Raw genomic sequence first — 22,000 nt, forward strand, 5'->3', positions numbered from 1 at the left:
GGGGAGGATCTGCATGTTGACTACCTGCTAGACTGTATTTGAGAGACTTATGCCTAAGCTGTTCTTAGTAAGATCAAAGAGTTTATGTAGTAATGTAATGCTATCTGTTTGGATAACTCCGTCTTTGTTGGTGGGTTTGTACGTATCACACTATATGTTTATGTACATACTTTACACTTCCTTTTCCCTACTGCCCTCTGTGAGGCATTACAGCTAATTTATTTTAGAATGAGAAAACTGCTCGTGTCGTCAAGCAGTATTACAGACACGCGTGCTGTGCATCTGGATTGTGGGAATGGCAGTGATTTCTGCATAAATGCACACGACGTGTGGTATGTGCAGGGCTGAATAGTGGTGAGACAAACAGCAGTTGCTTCTAGGTAGTGCTAAATGATGAATCATTTACTTGACAGCATTCTGCCTTTTTTTTTTTTTTTTTTTCCCCAAGTCATTGGATGCTTGTGTGAATTTTTTGGCTTTTTCCCAGAGTCCACACTGCTTCCAGCTGAGATGCCAAACCCCACTGCCGTTTGGATTTGCGCAACACTGCTTTAATACCCAGAGCTCCTCCATAAATAGTTCTGCTCTCCCCACGCCCAGCTAGAAAACAACCACAGGAAATCGGGGAATGTGCAGCCAGCACAGCTTAGCTGGCACTAATTGATCTGAGCCAGCACAGCCTGCATGAGAGCATTCATGTACGTAGCCTGCACTGCTTGCTGTCTGCGGCTGCTACCTCAGGAGCTCCGGTGCCTGCTTTTTAGAAGACACCATATTGCTACAGCCTTACAACAGCCGCAGCGTTTGTGTTGTTGCTCCGAGGAGTTGCACTCCTGTAGGAAGCGTAGGCAGCCGCCCCCTCTCTCTCCCTTTCTCCCTGTCTTCCTCCCTCCCTTTTCATCCCAATTGATCACTGGAGGCTTTTTCAGCTACATGCAGTTGTCAGGGCAGGCAGCCTCGGGAACTTGAAGTGGCTTTCTAAAGAAGGAAAAATTCAAGGAAGGCTGATGGACAGATGTTTTTACCGGTGTGAGTGAGCAATTAGTACGTAGGGATCACCAAGCAGGGGATTTGGATTTAGAGCTGGAAATGTCGGGTTCCATTTGTTTGGATCTTTTTAGCTAAAGGTGTGAGCTTACTGCTGCTGTGACTGCAGGATTATTTTTTTTAACTCCTGCCTCCTGAAACATTTTTTTTCCTTTCTCTCTCATTTCTGTGGGTGTATGGAAATATAGCTGACTTCAAGTATGAAGATTCAAGAGCATCCGAGCATTCCTGAAAACAAGTTGCAAAGAAATCAAGATGCTGATGATCAGGAAAACAGCTTTGGGTCAGAAGTGCCTCGGCTGGATTTGACAGCACTGTGTGATGACAACAACTGGGAAGGTAGGATTGATTGTGTGATGTCTGGTTGTATGAGTGAAAGGAGAGAGAGGGAAACCTGAGCGGGCTGGGTGTATCTTTATGTGATCGTGTTCCCTTGCCAAAAACAACAGGAAAGCAATTTTGGCATGAATATAGAACTGAAAGTTTGGGGAAACTGGAAGCAAAGTACTGGATGGATACCAATTCTAATTGTCACTTAGAGGAAGAAAATGAATGGTTATTCTTGAAGTTACTTTCACGTGCTGTTTAGTACTTACTGTTAAATCCATGAGTGTTTCAGGATAACTTATTTTTTGGTAGCTGGTCACTCGAGTATTAAGCTAGACTGTCCTACACTTCAAAGAAACTGTATTTCACAGTCTAAAAGGAACTTCCTTCTTTCTTTCCTTTTTTTCCATTTCAATCACTACTTGGAAATAATGATTTGGATCTGAAAAGCACTGCTGGAAAAAAGGCTGTCTATTTGCTACTCTGTCTTTTGGTGGCTCTTACAAACAACTTTTTTTTATGTATGCTGTGAAAAAATTCTGATCACCAGCTTGAACACCACTGTTAAATTGCATGTGGTTTAAATTATTTTAATACTGTTTTTAGCTCTCATCTCCAGAGTGCAGGCTTGGTTGGCTGTTAGCGCTGACTCACTTGAGAGGGAAATCCGGGGGAACCCTCTGAGTGCCACAAACCTCAATTTCATTTGAAATTGAGATGAATTGAAGGTGTCCAGCACCTCTGGGATCAAACCCTTTTCCAGTTACTGAGTATGTCTCTGTGTACAAGCAAGAATTCTTCTGTTAGTTTGTGCTTTAGGAGTGAAAGAGGGGCTTTGACAGGGAAGAAACAGGAAAATGCACCTATGGTATTTTAATAAAGCAAGAGAGGGAAAATGTGTAACTAATTTATTGCTCTAAAAAAAGCAATCTCTGAGGAACACTGAGAAGTTAAGTTCTGTGCTCCTGCCTCCACAGCGTACGTGACCTAGTATATTTTGCCTTTCCCTCAAGGAGGGGAGTAGTTGTGACATTTCAGGCGTGAGTACAGAAAACCCGCAGCCGTGGCTGTCTTTGATTCAGCCAGGCAACTGGTCACCATGGTCGGGAGAGAATTTCCCCACTTGCTTGGTAGGCGGGGATTCCCTGTGTGGGATCACCACGCGTGCAGCATGGCTGATCAAAGCACCATGGAAGGGCTCCCAGGAGGCCTTGGCTGCCTTATGTGTTTGCTGAGATGCTAATTAGCGCTGGCCCATGGGGTCTCAAGCCAGGGTGAGCACGTCTGTGTTCTCAGAGGTGATGTGTGGCTTCAGCCGTCATGTGAACCTTTGGAAATAATGACTTTTTTTTTTCCTTCCTGGGTTACTAATGAGAGTCATATGAATGCATGAAGAGGAGTACACAGCCCCTTTCTGTCTGCCAGAGGCTTTCCCATCGTATGAAATAAGTTGTGCCTTTGGTACAACTCCCTCTTCATAGTCATGCTCTTATGTTTGGATTCTAGCTTTCTTGCCTTGCAAATATGAAACAGGATTATGAGCATGTGTGACTGCTTGAAGAGTGCTTCTCTGGGATTCTTCCTTCCTCCGTTCTGTTCACATGTTTCACAAGAGGAGGAGATGGGCAGTTGCAAAAGAATCAGCTGTCTGGGGCAATAGAGATGTCATCTAAAATAGTTGCCTTCCAGAATCACCATTTTGTTGGCACAGATGAAAGAGCGGCAAAATGGTGCCTTCTGTGTCTCAGCAAGGAAAGACTGAGTCTCTCCTAGCTGTGGATGTGAAATCAAGCTCGCAGCAGCCAGGAAGGGGAAGATGTTAACGTTGGCTCTGAGGCTGCTTCTGCAGTCTGTCGTTGAGATTGGATTTGCAAGGCAGGGTTGTACCACTCATCCACAGCTCTAGCAGCCCGGGCATCCTCCCTTCCCCTGCCAGCCTGTGTCACTCAGACCTTCACACATCTCTTTGGGATCTCTGCCACAGCTCGGGTGGCATCCCCAGTGAAAAGGGAAAGGACTGTGCCTCCAAATGCAGTAATACTGAGTAATTTATTGCTTTGCACTAACAAATTTGGTAGGTCCATCTCTCAGAAAATTACTCATTCCTCTAGGACATAGTGGAGTTGGCTTTTGGGGGCAGGGTCTGCTGTATCATACTGCAGGAGATACAGAGCATCTAGCGACCAGGGCAATTGCTGGGCCTTTCACAAATGGCTTGTGAGAACAATTACAGGTTGAGGGGCTGCCTTCAGCTGTAGCTGTCACTGCCTCCAGTCAAATGTTATGAAAGGGCCTTGAAGAATGGGTACAAAATTATGCAAGACAACCTTGTCCATTGGCTGGCTTTTATTTGTCACTCAGGCAGACTCTCCATCATGTTAAGACCAGAGCTGCCTTAAAACCCCTCATTGAGGGGCACAGGACTGTGATAACTGCTGCTAGGCGAGCTGACATAGCCCTCTGCCTTTTATGTTGTGTTAGAAGTAATTTTTACCAGATTTTTTTTTTTTTTTTTTTTTTTGAGGTTCGCCACATAGTCAAAACTGTACACAAGATATGTTCCCTTTACCTCAAGCTGAGCAGAGAGAGGACAGAGAAATTTGCCTCCCACTTCCTCCAGTGCATAGACTCACCCTCTGCCATGCGCCCACTCTCTGCACCCGCCTTGCCCACTACGTAGAGGGGCATAAGTGTAGCAACCATCAGGCTATTGGCGTAGTAGGCAGGGTGTGAGCAGTGCCCCAGCCAAATCCAAGTGCTGAGCGCTTAACCCTAGGTAACGTTTCCCGTGGTCCGAGAGAAGTCTTTTACTAACCTGCGTTTGGGGGGATGCAACTGGAAGAGTTTTAGTCTCGGGCTGGGTGTGAACCGAGCTGTCTGACTGCTTGGCTTGCCTGCTAAGCCGGCCAGTCGGTGCCAGCTGAGACGGCTCGCGAGCAGGCGTTCTCAGAGCTCCTTCCACAGCAAAGGTTTTTAATTGTTGTGGATTACGTTTGAATCGAGGGCTGTGAGCGAGGAGGACAGAGTGTTCTCTCACAGCCCAGCGCTATTGTGCAGATTTCTTACCAAATGTTTCTAATTCAAGCCCAGAACTCGCTATCCTGCCCTCCAGGAAAATCTGGGAGTATGTTGCTCTTTGTAAGAGGGGCTGGCCCTGTCAGCAGCTTGGAGCTGAACAGGCAGTTCAGCAAATCGATACGGTGCATGTCTTTGCTGCCTACGTCACCCGATTACTGACTTTTTTTTTTAAAAAAAAGAACTTTAAAAAAAAGTTCTGTAGATGAGATTTCAAGCAGAGTTTGCAGTAACAAGCACTTAGGAAACGATCAGCGGACGTTTTTCTGCAAACTTTCAGGCTTTAAAAAAAAAAAGGAATAAAAGCAGAAGTTTAAAACACAATTTTAAAACAGAAGTTTAAAACACAAATATTGCAGCACTGAGACCCTGAGGGTGAAGCTGATCTACAAATAGTTTCGACACTGACTTAATTGATACTTTCCCATGAAAATAAAAGACAGTGAAACGCAAAAAAATCCAAAGAGTATAACAACGGGGAAGCTGGATTTAGATTTCCTTCTTTCAGCACTGTGGACTTAGAAACATCAGTGTATTTGTGTGTAACACTTTAGCATAAGAAATCTTAAGGTGATGAAACACACTGCATTTTTATTACTATATGTAGAAGAGAATAATTGCATTGTTTACTGATTTTATTTGATAGCATCAGTATTTTTAAATGTGTTTTTTCATTGTTTATTATGACGTTATATTATAAACAAAACACAAAGTTGGCTTGCTAGCTGAGAGATGTGTCATCTCACTTACTGAAAAGGTGTGGTAGCACTTTATTTGGGCCATTCTTTTTGATCTACGTAGGAAGAATACCTCCTGATCTATTCAGACAAGGATGTTTTCAAACAGTTATTTATAAGATGAGTAAAATAGGTTGTTACTGAGCTAGTGAGTGTTTTGTGGTTTTAAATTGCTTTATTCACTTCCTTATGAGAGGTCTTTCCAGGGTCTTTCAAGTGGGATTTAATGCTAGGACCTCAGGTGTTTAATTAGTTCAGGCTTTTTAATCCCTCTGGACCTACTTCAGTTTACAGCAGTTAAGATTTGGCCTCCTTTGTTTGTCAGATGGGTGTGTTTAAAAGCAGCCTTAGCTGCATAGATCGGCTGGGTGGCTGCAGAGAGGGAAACAGGAGGTGCCCGCGGCGTTTTGCTGGCTGCACCTCAGGTGGGATGTGTGTGTGGGCACCCCTCTGTTGGCCCTGCAGCCCCCAGTAACTCTGTGGCAAATATACAATGTAATGGTAAAAAAAGTCAGGTTTTGTCAGCAAGATGGCTTGGAGCTCACCAATAATATACCAGTATGACGCAATTAATCTTTCTTCCTTCTTATGTGATCCAGGTTTATTAATATCTCCAGCCCTCTATGTGGCAGGTTGGCAGAGAAGTTGTACTGCCATAAGCAGAGCAACACCTGGCAGACGGCTGACAGCTTTGTTGAAAGATTAGCTGGTTGTGGGATTTTGAGAGGGAGTGCAGCACTTCTGAAGGACTGCAGGCTCAATACCAGCGTATTTCATTTCTGCGCCAACTTAGAAAAGGCATACCTAAAAGAAATGCATTGAAAGTCTGACCAAGAAATAGAAAACTTCTTCACCCTTTCTCTGCCCATATTGGTCAGATATTCCCAAGTATTTTTTTTTTTATAAAAGGTTGTCTTTATAGAAAATGGGGAAAAATTAATAAATAGAAAGAATATGGAGATGAGTAGAAAACTGAGCGCTTTCTCCGAGCAAGGGAGATCGGTTCAAGACAGAAGACGAATAACAGTAACTGCTCTATCAAGCTAGTGGCAAAAAAAAGGTAAAACATTTACATTCTTTCCTGAGATTTTATTCTTCAATTAACAGAAGGATGGAAGGGTGACAACATTAATCCTGATAGCAGATACTTCAAACCTGAACCATTACGTACAGGAATATAGCAGCCTTCAGAAAAGACTCAACGCTTGGATAAATGAATAACAAAAGATGTTATGTATTCTGTTTCAAAGCAATTAATTGATTGTGCACTGTCAGAAAAAGCGGCAGCTTACCCTTTGCAGGGTAATTTGTATATTTGTGCAATCCAGCAATTCCAGTGCTTCCAGCTGAAGCGCCTGGCTCCTGGCCAGCATGCGAGAGATGTCAGTTGGACAACAGCTCTGGTCCGCTTCGTGATCTGATGTAGATAAAATCCATAATTCTGCGTACCTGAATGTGTTCCTTAATTTATTGCTGTGTTGCTTTCTAAGGGGCTAGCCATTCTGCCTCTAGATGAGATTTTTTTTCTTCTAAATACTTAAGTTACCCAGAGAGTCAGGCCTTCCAGGCGCAAGGGTTAAAACCAGATGATTTTCTATAGCAACCATTTCTTCTGTCAAGTCTCAAATTCGATTTTTTACTTTAAGGGCTTTTTCCCTTCTCTTTTTTAATACTTTCTCCTTTGGAATGTAAGTTTCTTTTTGGGGACAGTATTTTGAAATCAACAAAATAGAAAGTACACGTACCTTGGTCTCCGCTAGCTTGCATAAAGTACTTTCCTGTCTTTTAGGGTTTGATCAGGGCTCTTTGAGCCATTGCAATTCCCTGAATGTCGCATGCTATCTGGTATATAAATCCACCTTGGGACAAAGTCACATGCATCATGCATGATTAATAATGGCTTTGTTAGCTGGTGTGGTAGGAGCTTAATTTGGTTACTGCTAAATATGCTGCTGATTTCTTCTAAGTTTAGAAGAAATCCATGTAAACCTCATGGAGGTGTGATTTAACAATTTCCAAGAGCAAATTCTCTTTGGGGGTGAGAGTGTATTCCAAAAATTGCAAGTGAGAGATGTCTGGAAGAATCATGTGCATTACTTATATTTGACTAGCAGGAATGAGGTTATCAAATTTGTTCTTTTTGTGTTATTAGCCTTTATTTTGCTACAAGTGATCTCGTGAGAACCTTCCTGAAATCATGAGAGATTCAGGGAGGTGTGCGACACCAGTGTGTCGCAGTTTGACTAAAGAGTTTGCCCTTCGCTTCACCTTCCTGCTTATCAGGTTCCTTGAGCAAAATATTTCAGGTATTAGGAACTGCCAAGATTGAACGCAGCTTAGGAAAAACTCGTTCCAGAAATTAACTGAGAACGTAGGCTGCATAAGCTTTCCAGTCCATGGCAAAACAACCTACAAACACATGGGACTTGCACACCTCGTCGAAGTAGCCTCTTCGAGTCAGGCTTGTATGTGCTTCTCTTATCACAACACCTGCAAGAGGCTCATGCAAAACCCTCCAGCCATCCCTTCCAGAGCAAGGCATCCGTTTGCATGCAGCACCAACCTCTAAGCAGAGGCGTGCCATTTATATTCCTGGGCTAAGGAAGAAGGGAAGAGGAGGAGAGCATCATTTGACACTGTGTACTGTCAAAACACCACTGAGCCCATCATTCCTGAATTGTGGATGGTCTTGTGCTGTCCTAATTGTACATGGCGGTGGGATGTTAAATAGCATAGAGGTGCTGTAAGGGAGTCCTCATGCAATCCATTCTGAGCTGTGAAAATGTTAACCTTGTTCAGCAAAAGGGAATACTGCTTTTTATTCAAAAATTGTTAACTTCAAAGCCCCTTCTCTTCTTGGAAGAAGAATAGACACACGAGGCATGGGAAATAATGAGTCCGTAGCTCTGCAACTGGTCTGGGAGCTTTCTATAAGGTTTTTGTTTTGTAACTTGACTCTAGAACTATTTGTTAGATTTATAAGTTCAGAGGCTGGCTCTTAAACTGTCTAATCCTGTGGTGCTAAGTAGGAGCATGCAAATCAGCTTAGTAAACTATCTGAACACAAAACGTTAGACTCCTTATGGCATCTGGAGGGAGTGATCACAAGATTGAGGCGATTGCTTTCCGTGGGCTCCACTACGCTCCACTACTTGCTAATCAGCAATGCTAACTTGGGTTTCCCTTTCTCTCCCACTGCACCATCTCCTTGCAGAACATTGCTTTTACTTCCAGCTGGTTGGACCACCCGAGGGACTGAACATTTCCTCACTTGTCTACCATGCTGTTAAGCAGCAGGATTGCATGTGAAAGAGAAAAGGGGGAAACTCAGACCGTATTGCCATCATTGTTAATTTATAGGGTAGGCACCCCGTGGAAAAGGTAGTAATGTGAGACACCTTTTCCTTGCAGACCATAAGACCCTATGCCTACTCCTAGTCTTTGAATTTCCAATAGCAGGTGGCAGGGTTGTATTGGAGTGCTGGAGGCTACGGGAGGGTAATTAATATGCTATTAATTTACAGCATTTGTACATCCTGAAACTGAAAAAGAAATCCTCCTGTAATCCAGTTGCCTCCTTTATACTATATGCCATGTGCCAATAATTCTCTCTTGTCCAGCATAACATTTTCCTCAAACTCTGTGTCAGTCTGTGGTAATTACTGGCCAACTTATGGGTACAGTTTTCTGTGGCACCTAGGAGATCATTTATGTTTGTGTAGAGTATCCACAGTGTCCAGGCAATGCTGTGCATTGCTTTGCCCACTGGGCAGATGTGAATAATGACCCAGAGAGTACCTGACAACAAGGAATTGCAGTCCAGGATGAAGGGGTCAGGGTTCATTAGAAGAGTTGCTTGGAAGCTGTCGTACATGTAAAACAAAACCAATAAAACCAGCCTTTGTCTTACTGTTCCCAGAGCCCATCCCTGCTCTTTCCTCATGGCAGCGAGACGGCTTAGACTCAGATGAGGCTCGCCTTTCCCCGCAGGCCGGTCGCTTAATTCGCCAGCTTCTGGATGAGGACAGCGATCCTATGCTGTCCCCTCGCTTCTATGCCTATGGACAGAGCCAACAGTACCTGGATGATACAGAAGTGCCTCCTTCCCCTCCCAATTCTCATTCCTTCATGAGGTGGGTTGTGATTTGCCTGTGCCGACTCTGGTACCCAGCTGTAAAGGGTTTGCACGGTTGCATCAAGCAACATCTCTTTGCATCACACACATCAGATAGATATGCTGTGTTGGGTTTCTGTTCCTACTGATGGGAAACTGATATTTTTGGAAAAGTTCTTGATAACTAATTGTTTCTGGGTTTGTGAAGTAATATCCAGGCAGTTGCTGTTGCTGAGAGAAGCTGTTACAGCATCTTTTGCTATCTGTCATCAGAGTAGCAACATAGCTTTCTCAGTTTTGTGGGATTTGCCTTTGTTTATACAAAGTTTAAGTAGCCTTCTCTGCATGAAGATGTACTGTGGCTGTTTGGATAAGCTCTTCCTGCAATCTTTGCTCTTGGTAGGAGGCGGAGTTCATCTTTGGGATCTTACGAAGATGACAGAGAGGACCTTACCCCTGCACAACTCACCCGGAGAATTCAGGGACTGAAGAAAAAGATCAGGAGATTTGAGGACAAATTTGAAGAGGAGAGGAAATACAGAGTGAGTCTCTAGGGCTTAAGCATTTGTATGGGGGGGTATGGGCTAGCAACAAAGGGATGGAACATCAGGGAAGCCTGTCAAACATACAGAGGGCTTGACAGCTTTTATAAGGAGGGCAAAAAAAAGAAAAGCTGCTGCCCCAAAAAGGAAAGTGTGCATCCATGCCAAGCAAATTACCTTTCCAGGCATTATGTACTATCAATGCGGCACAAGAGATAGTCTAGTACACTTATAGGATTTTGATCACTGCTTAAGACAGTGTGCCAAAAGCACATGCTCAGTGTGTAGCAATAGCCATGTTAAACTTCTGATTGTTTATTTATTCAAGTTCAGCTTATGGGAAGCAAAACTGCACATCTCATTTGCATGATGATAGTCCCAGGACACCAGTGCATTGCAGAGGAGAGAGAGCAGCTGCCTTTACTCCTGGGTAAAGAACCACAGTCAAGTGCTGCTGAGCAGTAGCAGTGTACTGTACGCTAATTATTCCTGACATGCCCTTCCGATGCACAGAAAGCTTTTTAAGGAACTAGAGCTTTGCATGTGTGCATTTTTGGTGGACTAAACCACAAAGGATTGTACTGAAGGATCTTGCCTGCAGTAGAAAAGGCTGGAAGAAATGCTCAGAGCTTGCTGTAGCCTATCATTTGGGCTATTTCAGTGTCTTTGGATGTAAGGCAGCCTTTGGTGTGGATACATGCATCCTAACGCTTCTCAAACTGTTCATGCTAGGCTTCCTCTTTTGGAGGTACCCTCTCATTAGGAAGAAATAGGCACAAGGGTTCCAGTGTGCATATAGCCCTCTGAGCCACTTCCACAACTTAATGTTTGCCATCAAAAATCAAAAGTTTTGTGTTTTCTAAAAAGAAAATCAATCTTATGATGCCCCTGAGAGACAGTGTTGTGACAGGCAGGAGCAATTAAAACAAGGTCTGAAATGAGCTGGTCAGAAGTGTGCAGATGCCAGTCAGAAGCCAGTGCCCATGATCTATGCTGGGTCCATATTCTGTTGTGCCTCTTTTTGTGACGCACACTTGTTTCAGTGCATCTCTGCTGTTGGTTTAACACAGATTCAGCATCACTGTTCTTTTCTCCCAGCCTTCCCACAGCGACAAAGCAGCCAATCCTGAAGTGCTCAAATGGACAAATGATTTGGCCAAATTCCGAAAGCAACTCAAAGGTGAGCAGCCACCACTGGTGCACCTTCGGGGGGTAGCTGGACTCTGCCTCATTTAAATTTGATGTTAGGCAGCGATCCTGTCACTGTTACATTTTGAAAAAAGAAAAATTCTTCACCTTCCTCCAAATGTCCCTGTTTAGAGTCAAAACTGAAGATATCGGAGGAAGACCTTGGCCCGGTTGTGCGTCAGCGGAGCAATACGCTCCCCAAGAGCTTTGGCTCTCAGCTCGAAAAGGACGACGACAAAAAGCAAGACCTGTCAGATAAATCTGCCAAGCCTGCTGTGGAAGCAACTCTTGACTCTATCCAGAAGAAGCTTCAAGAAAAACGAACAGAGACAAACCGACCTGAAGATATTAAGGTACAATGTAGACAGATCAGATTTAGGCCTTTAAGTACAAGCAGGTAACTCATGGCTGCACAGTCACTTGTGAAAGCCCTGTGGTCTTCTGCATTTTGTCACAAAGTCTACAACCTTTAGTCCTGGTTCACTTGCTTTAGTTTCTTTCCCTCTGCCTTTAGTATCTGATTTTTTTTCCAGAGCTTGGTTTGTATTGAGTATCATTGTGTGTTCTTTTTCTGATCCTTTTCTATTCCAAGTAACGTTTCTGAATTACTGCAATATTTCCTGCCCTGTATTTGGCTATTTCTGTTGTTATGTCCACAGGCTTTTGGCAAATTCTGAGTCTTCCAGTGATTCTGGAGATTGGGTCCTCTGTTTTCTTCTAATTCACTCCAAAGCTGAACACTCTTCTCTCAGGGCATTTTATTGCTGCTCTTCAGAGAATCACGTTGAGCTCTGTTAGCTGCTGTAATCTCTGAGGGTTATCAGCAGGAAGGTCTCTGTGAGGTTTGGGCAGCCTTGTAAGTGAAGTCCTTGAGTCTGCTGACACGTAAACCGTGCAGAGCTTTGTAAGAGAGGGGCAGACAGCATTATCTTTGTTTACTAGATCTGCAGACGAAGATACACACAGTGTACGTTTGGCTGCTTTCTGACAGTAGCAAGAATCCGCAGCCTGGCCGTTTAAAGAGGGCCTGTGATAGTATTTGGTGCTGTGATAGGGAGAGAAGGCTCGATGTCAGGCAAGTTCAGTGAGGGGACTCTGGCAAACTTAGGAAAGTCTTCTCCAACTGCCTGCCCTTTTTCTGGCTTGGTCCCCTCAGCCTGTCTGCCAGAGCTTTTCACTCCATAGCAGAATTGGCAGAAAGAGGTAGTCTGGCTGCTCTTTAGTTCTTGGTATAGTGTGTCTGTGGCAGTCAAAACAAAGATGTCAAGCTTTGCAAGAGGTACTGGAGGTTGTCTCCGATTTGGAGAACAAGAAAGAACGTGTGTTTTGTTGTACAACTTACACTTCAGATCTTAACTGAAAAAGAGCCACCATCATTAAAAGATGCATACTATTGTTTTTTCAAAGCACACTGATAATTAATAAATCCCCCTTATGTACATAAAATACCTTCATATGCAAAGTTTATATGGGTTTAATCTGCCTGCATTGTGCATAGGTTGCTAGTCATTAACAGACTTTTTGGCTATAGGTGGGAAAAGACGACTGGAAGGCAGAGATGAGTCTTCAAAACATCAATGACAAAATGATATGACCTTGGTTAGGCCACGAATCAATATTGTTTGAGTCCAGGAATCTGACTTTTTTTTTCTTCCTCCTCTCTCTCTGTGCCACTTTTCATAGGACATGACAAGAGATCAGATAGCAGCTGAAAAAGTGGCTCTTCAAAAAGCTTTGCTGTATTACGAAAGCATTCATGGCAGACCGGTATGTACAGCAGCGTTTTTTACAAAGTACATCTTTATATGTCTTTGTCTGTGGTAAATGATTCCCTTAATGCTCTTTTGACGTCACAGTCACTAGAACTTCCTTCTTGCTGTTTAAACCACACATGCATCCTCTAATCCACCTCCCTGATCCTTTGTTATCTGCTACTGAGGAGTCTGTTCTCAGCAAGGAGATGTCTGCCCACAGCGCTGGGTTTGGCAGATACCGGTAGGACTGAGCCTGTGGCCTGAATGTGCGTTATTTTGGCACTACACTCATGAGGATCCACAAACATCCAGTTTGTGGCCCAGCTGACTCACCAGCTTTGCCGGGGATACAGTCTGCACTGTGTGGTCCCCCATGCAACCAGGAATTTTGCCATTTGCTAGTATTAATGGCTAACTAGGAAGACAGGTGTGCATACATTGCTCCTTCTTAGAGGAGCTACAGTGTGTTTCTCCCAGCACCTTGCTGTTTGCAGGGAGGCGCCTGCACCTTGCTATTTGCACAATCCTCTTGTGCCAAAGGATTCATGAAACAGTTTGTCTCCTGAGCATCACAGCGCAAGTTGAGAGGAGATTTCATTCTTCCCCTGAGAAACAGGTGTTTTTTTCCATGTGCCAGTAGAAGGGAAGGGCATGAGGTTACTTGCACATTTGATCTTAACAAAGGAAAATTATTTGTGAAGACAGAGAATTAAGTATTGTGTTGATCCTGTTGATCCCTGTTGATCCCTGCCATAGCAGAAACATAGTGGCTTCCAGGACACCAAGTTGGCTTTGTATGAATCCCTTCTCTTTCACTGATGACATTATAATCTTTGCTACCAGCTGTATAGGTAAAGCAACTTAATTTCAGAGTGGTGCTAATCCCTTGAGCAGTGGCTTGGGAGCAGCAAATTACTGCTTATAAGGAGTACTTGATTAGCGCAGCTGACAAATCTGTCATTCTGCTGCTGCATGGCAGTCCTGATCTCTTCCTTCCTTTTGCTCCTGAATTATTTCCTCCTTTGTCCATTGTTTTAAAAAAGTCTCACTAATTTATTTAAATGCCTTCATGAAGTGCTAATGTTTTACAGTCACATATACCAGCAGCTGAAAACAGTGTAGTTGTATAAGAGGACATGCAGTTTTATTATTGTATAAAATAGCAAAAGGCCAGCACAAGGGGGTCCACTTACCCTTCTCTCTCTTTTCCATGAGACTGAGTCTGGTTTTGCTGCTTTTACAATGCTTCAACAGGTAGCATCTCATTGAAGTGAACTCATTTCAATCTGTTTAAAAAGAGAACAAGCCCAGAGTCTGTCAGCTTGTCAGCATACCTTTTGTTTTTTCTCCCCTTTCTGATGCTTTATTTATACAACTGCTTTTTAATTTGTTTGTTTTTAAGTAAGCAGTCTATACCTAGCAACACTGAACTGCACAGCAAGGAAGACTGCAGCTGATCAGCTTTTGCTGTTCCCAGCTCCTGGCACTGCAGCAGTGGAAAAGTACTGAGAGCTTGAGGAGAATGGGGATAGTTCAGCCAAGTGTTTTTTTTTTTTTTTCTTAAAGATATTTAACTAAACTAGAAAAACAATGGAGCTCAGATTTGTTGTGCAACTGGGTCTTTCTGCACCAGTGATAGATGAACCTGCAAAGGTGGAACTCAACTGCTTTAGTTAAGCCAAAAAGTCCATCTCTGCAGAAATTCTCAAGCTGCTCTAACAATGCAAGCGACGCTCTGTTCCTCAGCTGCTGCTCCTTTGCCATGTGGAGTGTGCCCCAGAGTTGTGTCAAAGGCCCCATTATTCCAACAGGTTTTTTTGCATCTTGATGTTCTCCCAAAATATACTCAGGCTTTGCTGGTATGACTTGTGTTTACCCAGTGAGACAGTTTGCCCATGTGCTAAATGTTTTCGCTCAGAGTCTGCTTTCTGTTAAGTGTGCTGGTGTAAGTCTGCAGGGCTGACTCAGGCCCCATACATTTAAATTTAGTGCCTAAATTAATTCTCTGTATTCTTCCTCCATACTGATATTCAGACACTGAAGCGTGTTATTTATTTTTTCCATTTGTCAACATACCTAAGGATTTTTTTGCCCATTCCAAGGCTTATGTTTATTTTTCTGTACAGAGCCATGGCAGGGGCGTTGGAACTAGATAATCTTTAAGGTCCCTCCCAACCCAAACCATTCCAAGATTCCATTTATCGACTTTGAAATGTCATTAATTGAAAGTTTGGTTCTCAACCTCAGCATAATCTTTTGGGTTTTTTTGAGTAATAGACTGTCTGAGCTGACAGTAGTGCTGTGCCTCCTGTTGTACTAACTGCTAACATAGTAAAGCTAGGAATAAAATGTATATATAGGCTACCCAGTTTCTCCAGTTGTATGCTTGGTCAGGTACACAGAAATGTCCAAAGTTGGAGGCAACTTGCTACCCGGTGCAGTTGAATGCAGACACATCAACATGAAACTCAATGCAGAGAGGCCTGACTGAATTGTTTGATGCTGCTCACATCCCTCTAATCCATGCGAGCTGCTGACTCAACAAACAGCCAGCTTGAGGCTGTCGGGTACTGGAGCCAGCCTGCGCTTTGGAGGTGTGGGACATGCAGGCCCTAGAGCTCAGATTGCCCATCTATATGCCCCTTGTCAGGCTTGGGGATGTTTGCATTAAACCCAGAAAGGGAAAAAAAGGTTTTCCTCCTTCTTCCTCTCTATTGGTCTGCCCCCAACATAGGACATAGGCTTGGTTATCAGGAGGAAAATGGTACCTCCAGATTCTTAGGAGTTCATCCCTGCCAGTCAGTCCTACTCCTGGCAATACTTACAGCTCTTCTGCCCCTGGCAAACCAATGCCCTCTCCTGCTCTGGAGGGAGGATGTGAAAGCTTTAGAAAACTTACTGCAGTGAAAGTCAACTGTATTTCATTCTAAAATTTCCTCCCTGCATCAACATGTATTCCCTTTTCTTCTGTTGCAGAAGGGGAGACTCTACAAAGCTCGCTAGGGGTTGATGTTAATTTTTATATGGCAGCTGTTCAGATGCTCTGGTGATCAGCAGCAGTAAAAAGCCTTGAGGAAGATAGGCATGACATCAGAACCAGTTAAAGCTTCCCCTTATAAGAGCTTTGTAATCTAAAGTTAGACAAAAGATCTAATGGAAGGACAGTCATACAATGTGGGTCAGACAGTGCTGAATACAAAGAAAGATGATGATCAGGTTGGTTCTGCTGAGTATTTTGTTTGTTTTGTTACAGCAGGGTTAGAAAACAACCATTGAAGAGATAAAACCCAGCTTCCTCTCAACTAGTACTTTGTTAGAGAGACCTTTACTTTCCCACACTAGCTGCTGTCTGTGAGGTCTTCCCTTCTCCTGCACTGTTGATACTACTGAGTTTTTCAGCTTATCCAGGATCTGAAAGAACAGAAATGAATGCTCACAAGGCTTGGGGTGGGCATCACACCACTATTCGGTCTGCTCTGTGTCACACAGCCCTGGCACCTTCATCCCTTCTCAGCTCTGTGGTAACTTCTCCCCAGCAGTGTTGCTGGGAGGAGGGGTGGAGTGGAAGGGTAGGGGGTTAAAAAGATGAAGAACTATTGGCTTGGACAGGAAATTAAGAGGAATAGCAAAGGCAGAAAGTCAGTTTTTGTGAAATTTGTAGTTTAACATTCTCCGGGAAGGTCTTTCATTGCAGTACCCAGTCATTGAAGCTTCTTTCTCTTTTCCTGGGTCATAAACACTGCCTCTGAGGTCCTGGCCACAAAAATAAGGGTGGGAAACCTCATGTTGTGCCTTATAATAGTAGATGTGAGCACAAGCACAGACTGCTGCCTCTGTGGGTCATTTTATGCTGTGGACATATGATACCTAAGTTGGTCATTTGAATCACCCGTCTCATACATCCACATTACCAGACACCCCACAGCTTGGGTGCTGCTTCATCTGGCGCCTGGGACAGGAGATGCAATAACATACACAAGCACTTGCGTTACCAGTTTCAAGGCTAACGCTGCTAACCTATCATCCTCAGGAAATTCCCTTCGAGCCCCCTCTGACTGACAGTGATCACAGGCACTTGCATTATAGAGTGGAGTATCTGCTGCAGGCTTCATGGATCTCACTTCTTTTTCCTTTTCAGGTTACCAAAAATGAGCGGCAGGTGATGAAGCCGTTGTATGACAGGTATCGCTTGGTCAAGCAGATCCTCTCCAGAGCCAACACCATCCCTATCATTGTGAGTAGAGCATTCTTTTGGGGGCCTTTTTTTTTTGGTTTTGAGCCGAGAAAACAGGAATCACCACACTTTCACATACAACACAGTCACTAAGGCCAAGTCCCAACCTCCCTTATCACTCAGAGGCCAAGCAAATGAATGAATCAATGACACACCGTATACTGAAGTTGGGCAAAGCTGGTCAAGGGACTCTGGTGCCCACCCATGAGCCATGGGGCACATCTCACCTTGTGTTGTTTCTTCTCTTTCCATTGGGCTGCTGCTGTTATTGCATCATCTTGTGTTTGGCTGCAGCCTCACTTCCCTTTCCTTACCAATCCACTCTGAGCTGTAGGTCTTCCATGCTGCTTGGTTACACAGGATTGTATGTGAGGAACACAGATTTGTGTGGATTCCACAGGAGACACAAGTTTGCTTGGCTGAGAGAAAGGGCCAACGGACTCCTAACGCTTCATTTGTGTTAAAGAGATCCTGCAAGTGGTGGATATTCCCTCACTCAAGGTGGTGCTTTGGCAAGGAGGCACTGCCATCAGCAAGGAATTCAGTGCACCCCTCTATGGAGCAAATGCACTGTCTCTAATTTTAGACAACTTGTGTAGTTGTTTTTAAAAATTTTAAAAATTATTTGATCTAAAAAAATACACAGAGAATACTTAGCCTGTCTATGGAAAGTGACTTGTTTCATCATGGTTCCTGTTTACTCTGTCTGTCATGTATGATCTTTTACTTTTTTTGCTGTTCCCAAGCAGCGCTCATGTGCTGGCTGCTTTTCGTAGACTGCCAGTGAAGTGAATGGACTGGCACAGCGGTCACACTGAGAAGTGGGGGGTTTTTCCCTGCAAATAGTGGGAGCTGGTCCTGTAGTTAAAATGAAAAGCTGTTGCTCCTTGATTATGCAAAGTACTCCCCAAAATGTGTGCTGTGAAGATGGTGCTGGCAATCAAGAAGGAAGAAACCGCGTAGCTGTGCATGGGCAGTTTAATACAAAGCTCTCAAAAGAGAGCTCAGGTCCTGTTTCGACAAAACTGAAATTGCAGAGTGGCTGGCCAAGAGACAAGACTGGCTTTCCCCAGCCCCTTGAATGAGAACAAGTGAGAGGCTCGTGCAGAGGCGGGGTACACTTAAAAATTCATCTCTACATCATTAAGTACCTCAGTGGGAAATCAGGCTCCTGGAAAGCCAGCCTGGAGAGTCTAGCTGGGCTTATGCTCTGCTCTGAGAGGCAACTGAATGGTGGGGGGGGTATGTATGGGCCTTGGGCTGGGGATTACTTTTTTGCAGCCTTTACTTTGTAGTTCCTGCCCAGCTAGTGTTCCAGCATCCAAGATTTTTTCTTAAAAGTGTTTGGCAGTGATGTCCCTTGCTAAGCAGCATCCTGAGAGCAAACAGCCCAAGGTTCAGGGGGTTTGCCAGGCATGTTTTTCTTCTTTAAGAAATGGATTTCTCCTGATGGTCCAGCAATGAGCTGAGAGTGAATGTGTGGGTGAGAATGAGCTGAGAGCAGGTGGTGGAGGAGAAAGGGGTTCATAATGTAACATACTTGTTAACACCTGTCACAGGGTTCCCCCTCCAGCAAGCGGAGAAGCCCTTTGCTGCAGCCAATTATCGAGGGCGAAACAGCTTCCTTCTTCAAGGAGATAAAGGTGAAGACCTCCAGCTGCTAACTAATTGCTCAGTTTGCATCAATTTTCCCCTTATACCAATGAAAGAGAATGATTGATTGATTATTTTTTTCCCCATCAGTGTTGATTTTTTTGCAGCGTCCTCCTGAAAAATCAGTAGCTGCTTTAAGCCACGCCAGTTCTGATCAAATTCTTCCCTTGTCGTAGCTAAGACTACAGTTTTTCCTTGGCTTTGCCTTCTTTCCCGTCCTTCTCCTTCCCCCTTCACCTGCACATAATATATTTTATTTTGCTTTCTAAAAAAAAAAAAAATCACAATTACCTTTGTACCTTGCTTTTTTTCTTGCTTTCCTCTTTTCTTTTTAATGACACTAACTTGGTTTGCGGTAGCTTTTCTCACTCCAAAGCTCTGTGGCTTGCACACAGCACTGTGGCAGGAATGAGCTCTCGCAAAACTAACACACACGTGGAGCCAACCGGGGCACTTATGGGATCCATACCTACTCCCATTCACGTGCTTATTTCATCCAGGGCTCTTTGTCACCACCTCGTGAAGGGTATTTCTAACCACGTCACGTGAGAGTGGAAGTAAGAACAACTCGTTTCTGATAGTTAACGCCTGGTCGGATTTGGACGGCAGAATTGTTGTGTTTCTTTCTCGTGCTGCTGCGAGGAAGTAATTCTTGGTGGTGAAGACTGATACGATATTGGGCCTTCTTCCCCTCAGAAGAAGCGAAGTCCAACGGTTGACCAGGACACGCAGCGTGGGGCTGGGCCCTGCGCTTGCTTTCGTTATCCTTGCGATGTAACAGGGGAAGAAAGTGCTTCAGCACACTTGGGTCATTTATCTGTTATCCAGCCAGAGTTTGGTTAATGGTCTAAATACCGCAGCGGTAGACATTCAAGGTGATTTGATTATTAGGCAATTACAGTAGATTATGTATTAGTGGACTATTCAAGGCGTATATTCATTAAAACCAGATTGCAGACTGGAGATGTTAAGCTGCTGTGGGAGGCTGGTTAATCACCACCAAGTATTTTCTAGATAACCACTGGATCAAATCTGCACTAGTAGTCTGGTGGGGTATATTTTTCTTTGGGTTTGGTTTTTTTTCTTTTAGCGTGTCCTCTATTTTTCACCTGTGCTTGCACCCAGAGTATTTGGGAGAGTTGCATAAAAGCTTGAAAGGACATTTGAGGTGAAGCCTTACCAGATATTTGGGTACAATGTCTTGAATATTGTCTGTGTTGAAGTGATCACTGGGAAGCTTGCTTGCTGGGAGTACCGATGATGGGATGCACTGGAGACTTTATATTTGTAACTCTGGAAATTGTAAATGCCTCATGGTAGCCTAAAGATCCAAGCAGGTGCAAGCCAAATGGATCTAGTCAATGAAGATCATTCTGGTTCAAGGTGTAAATGCCAGTGCAGGTTTAAAATAAGATTCCCATGTGAGACTTGTTTTAAGTGAAAGCCTTAGCCGGCCATTTCCGTTTGAGTTCTCGCTGTGAATCCTTTTAATTTGCTCCTTCGTTTTAAGCAGCAAAATGCTTTAAGAGGTCGTGTGACAGCCAGATGTAGTGTTTTGGCACTGAGGTCTAAACAAGTGAAATTTCTACACTGTCTTTTCCTCCCATGGGCTTCTGTTGGCAGGAGGCTCGCTCTGGAGCTCTGGGCCAGAGTGATCCTTGCTGGCTTGGGCAGCTGGTGCCCTGGAGTGAGGCAAGTGAGAAAGGCTCATGGGCCTTTGAGGGGAAGACACTTTGCGTCTGTCCTCAGGAGCAGTTTGTCACACTGATTATGAAAACTGCCCCTTTCCTTTCTCTCCAGAAGCAACTTGCTCTCCCAGGAAAGGGCACGGGAGCTCATCCTGTGATGCCAGAGAGATTCCCCTAAAATAAAACTTACTGTTTTTATGATTTAGATTGATTTAGCAAATCCTCCTCCATGCCACAGCAGGATCGGTGTTCTCCTGCGTCAGTCCTAGTTGCCCTGACCCAGGGCAGGGCAGGACAGCATGGCTGGGGACTGGTAAATGGCAGTGAGCAATGGTCTCCCCTCCCCAGCCCAGCCTGAAGTTGTTTGCAGGGTTTATGCCTTCTGTTTAAACTATAGAATTTACATCTGGAGAAATGGTCTTACCTAATCATATGCTAAATATTGCTTTAACTTTCACAAGTTCGTGCAAATTTTCCTGAGATTTTTTCAAACCTCGCTTTATCTTCTATTATTATTACTCAAAACTTCTTCCCAGCTAATCTGTTTTTTCATCCTCAAGCCTCCATCTTGGTTGTAAAATTCTCAGCCTGTGGCTTTGCATTGCATTTTCACGGCCTAGAGCTTTAACATAAAAAGAAAACTCTGGGCAAACTCTGATTTCATGTAAATGTATGCGTTTTATAAATTATTGACTTTGAGGATTTAGTGGGACTGTGCTAGGTCCTAGTGTTACTTTCTCCCTTTTTGTTTGAAATATGGGAGCAATGTCTTAGGAATAATTAAACTATCCACACGGAATCGCATGAAAAAGAAGAAAATGGCTTCTTTTGATTCCAGTGCAACAATATATTTTTGCATGCATGTGAAGACTTCGGTGATATTAGCCCTCAAACACTTTTAAAGATATGCATGTGCTTAGCTTCTTCCTGGCTGGAGTTACATGCTTGTAAACTAAATATATATACACATACATACAACATACATATTTAAGAGACTTACTGTCCATGCGGGCGCTTTGTGTAATGCTCGTGCCTCATTCCTTATATTTATAAGGCTGAAAACTGCCTCCTAGAAATGTTCTGTAAGAGAAAACTGGGCCCTCTTCCCTGAAAATCCAAATGATTTCTGGACAGTGTTGCAGGACAAACCCTACATTTGAGAATGCTGTGAATTAGCAGGTACTAAGTGCAGCAGAGACTTCCAAACCTTGCGCCTATAAATTTTGCAAAAAAATTGAACACGACTAAATCATCGGTGTACTTCGGGGAAATTGCACTGGGCAGAGTGTTTCCACTCCAATTTCTAGTCTATTCCAGCTAAATGGTACAGAGCTGATGTCAGGAAGAGCCGATGTCAGCAATCCTTTTACAGTGAGTCGTATCCCACATTAGAAGAGTGATCTGAGCTCATTGATACCACTGTATGAGCATTGGAGGTCTTGCATTCAGCCATTAGAGAGGGCTGTTGAGCTGCATCCTTTGAGAGAATATTGTGCATTTTAATCTGGCAATCTGTATGCTGCCAGGTGTAAATTGTTAGGGAGGCAGAGAGGGTGGCTGGTATGCTTTAGCCAGTATGCATAATGACTGCAAGTGGCTTTATGTACATCTGAATGCATAAATTAAAGCAACAGGTTGCTA

At 43.8% G+C, this 22,000-nt stretch overlaps 1 protein-coding gene across 2 annotated transcripts in view; it reads left to right on the forward strand.

Moving 5' to 3' along the window:
• Window positions 1-22,000, forward strand: part of FAM13A (family with sequence similarity 13 member A) — a 131,446-nt gene that overhangs the window by 106,463 nt on the left and 2,983 nt on the right. For both annotated transcript variants that reach the window (XM_074148339.1, XM_074148341.1), the window contains 8 exons: window positions 1,236-1,386; window positions 9,106-9,319; window positions 9,704-9,842; window positions 10,941-11,022; window positions 11,163-11,383; window positions 12,714-12,797; window positions 16,923-17,018; window positions 18,578-18,661. In XM_074148339.1, coding sequence (XP_074004440.1) covers window positions 1,236-1,386; window positions 9,106-9,319; window positions 9,704-9,842; window positions 10,941-11,022; window positions 11,163-11,383; window positions 12,714-12,797; window positions 16,923-17,018; window positions 18,578-18,661 — 1,071 coding nt within the window. The remainder of the gene's footprint in view (window positions 1-1,235; window positions 1,387-9,105; window positions 9,320-9,703; window positions 9,843-10,940; window positions 11,023-11,162; window positions 11,384-12,713; window positions 12,798-16,922; window positions 17,019-18,577; window positions 18,662-22,000) is intronic.

This window comes from Numenius arquata, chromosome 5 (genome assembly GCF_964106895.1).
Source record: "Numenius arquata chromosome 5, bNumArq3.hap1.1, whole genome shotgun sequence".
Lineage (NCBI taxonomy): Eukaryota > Metazoa > Chordata > Aves > Charadriiformes > Scolopacidae > Numenius > Numenius arquata.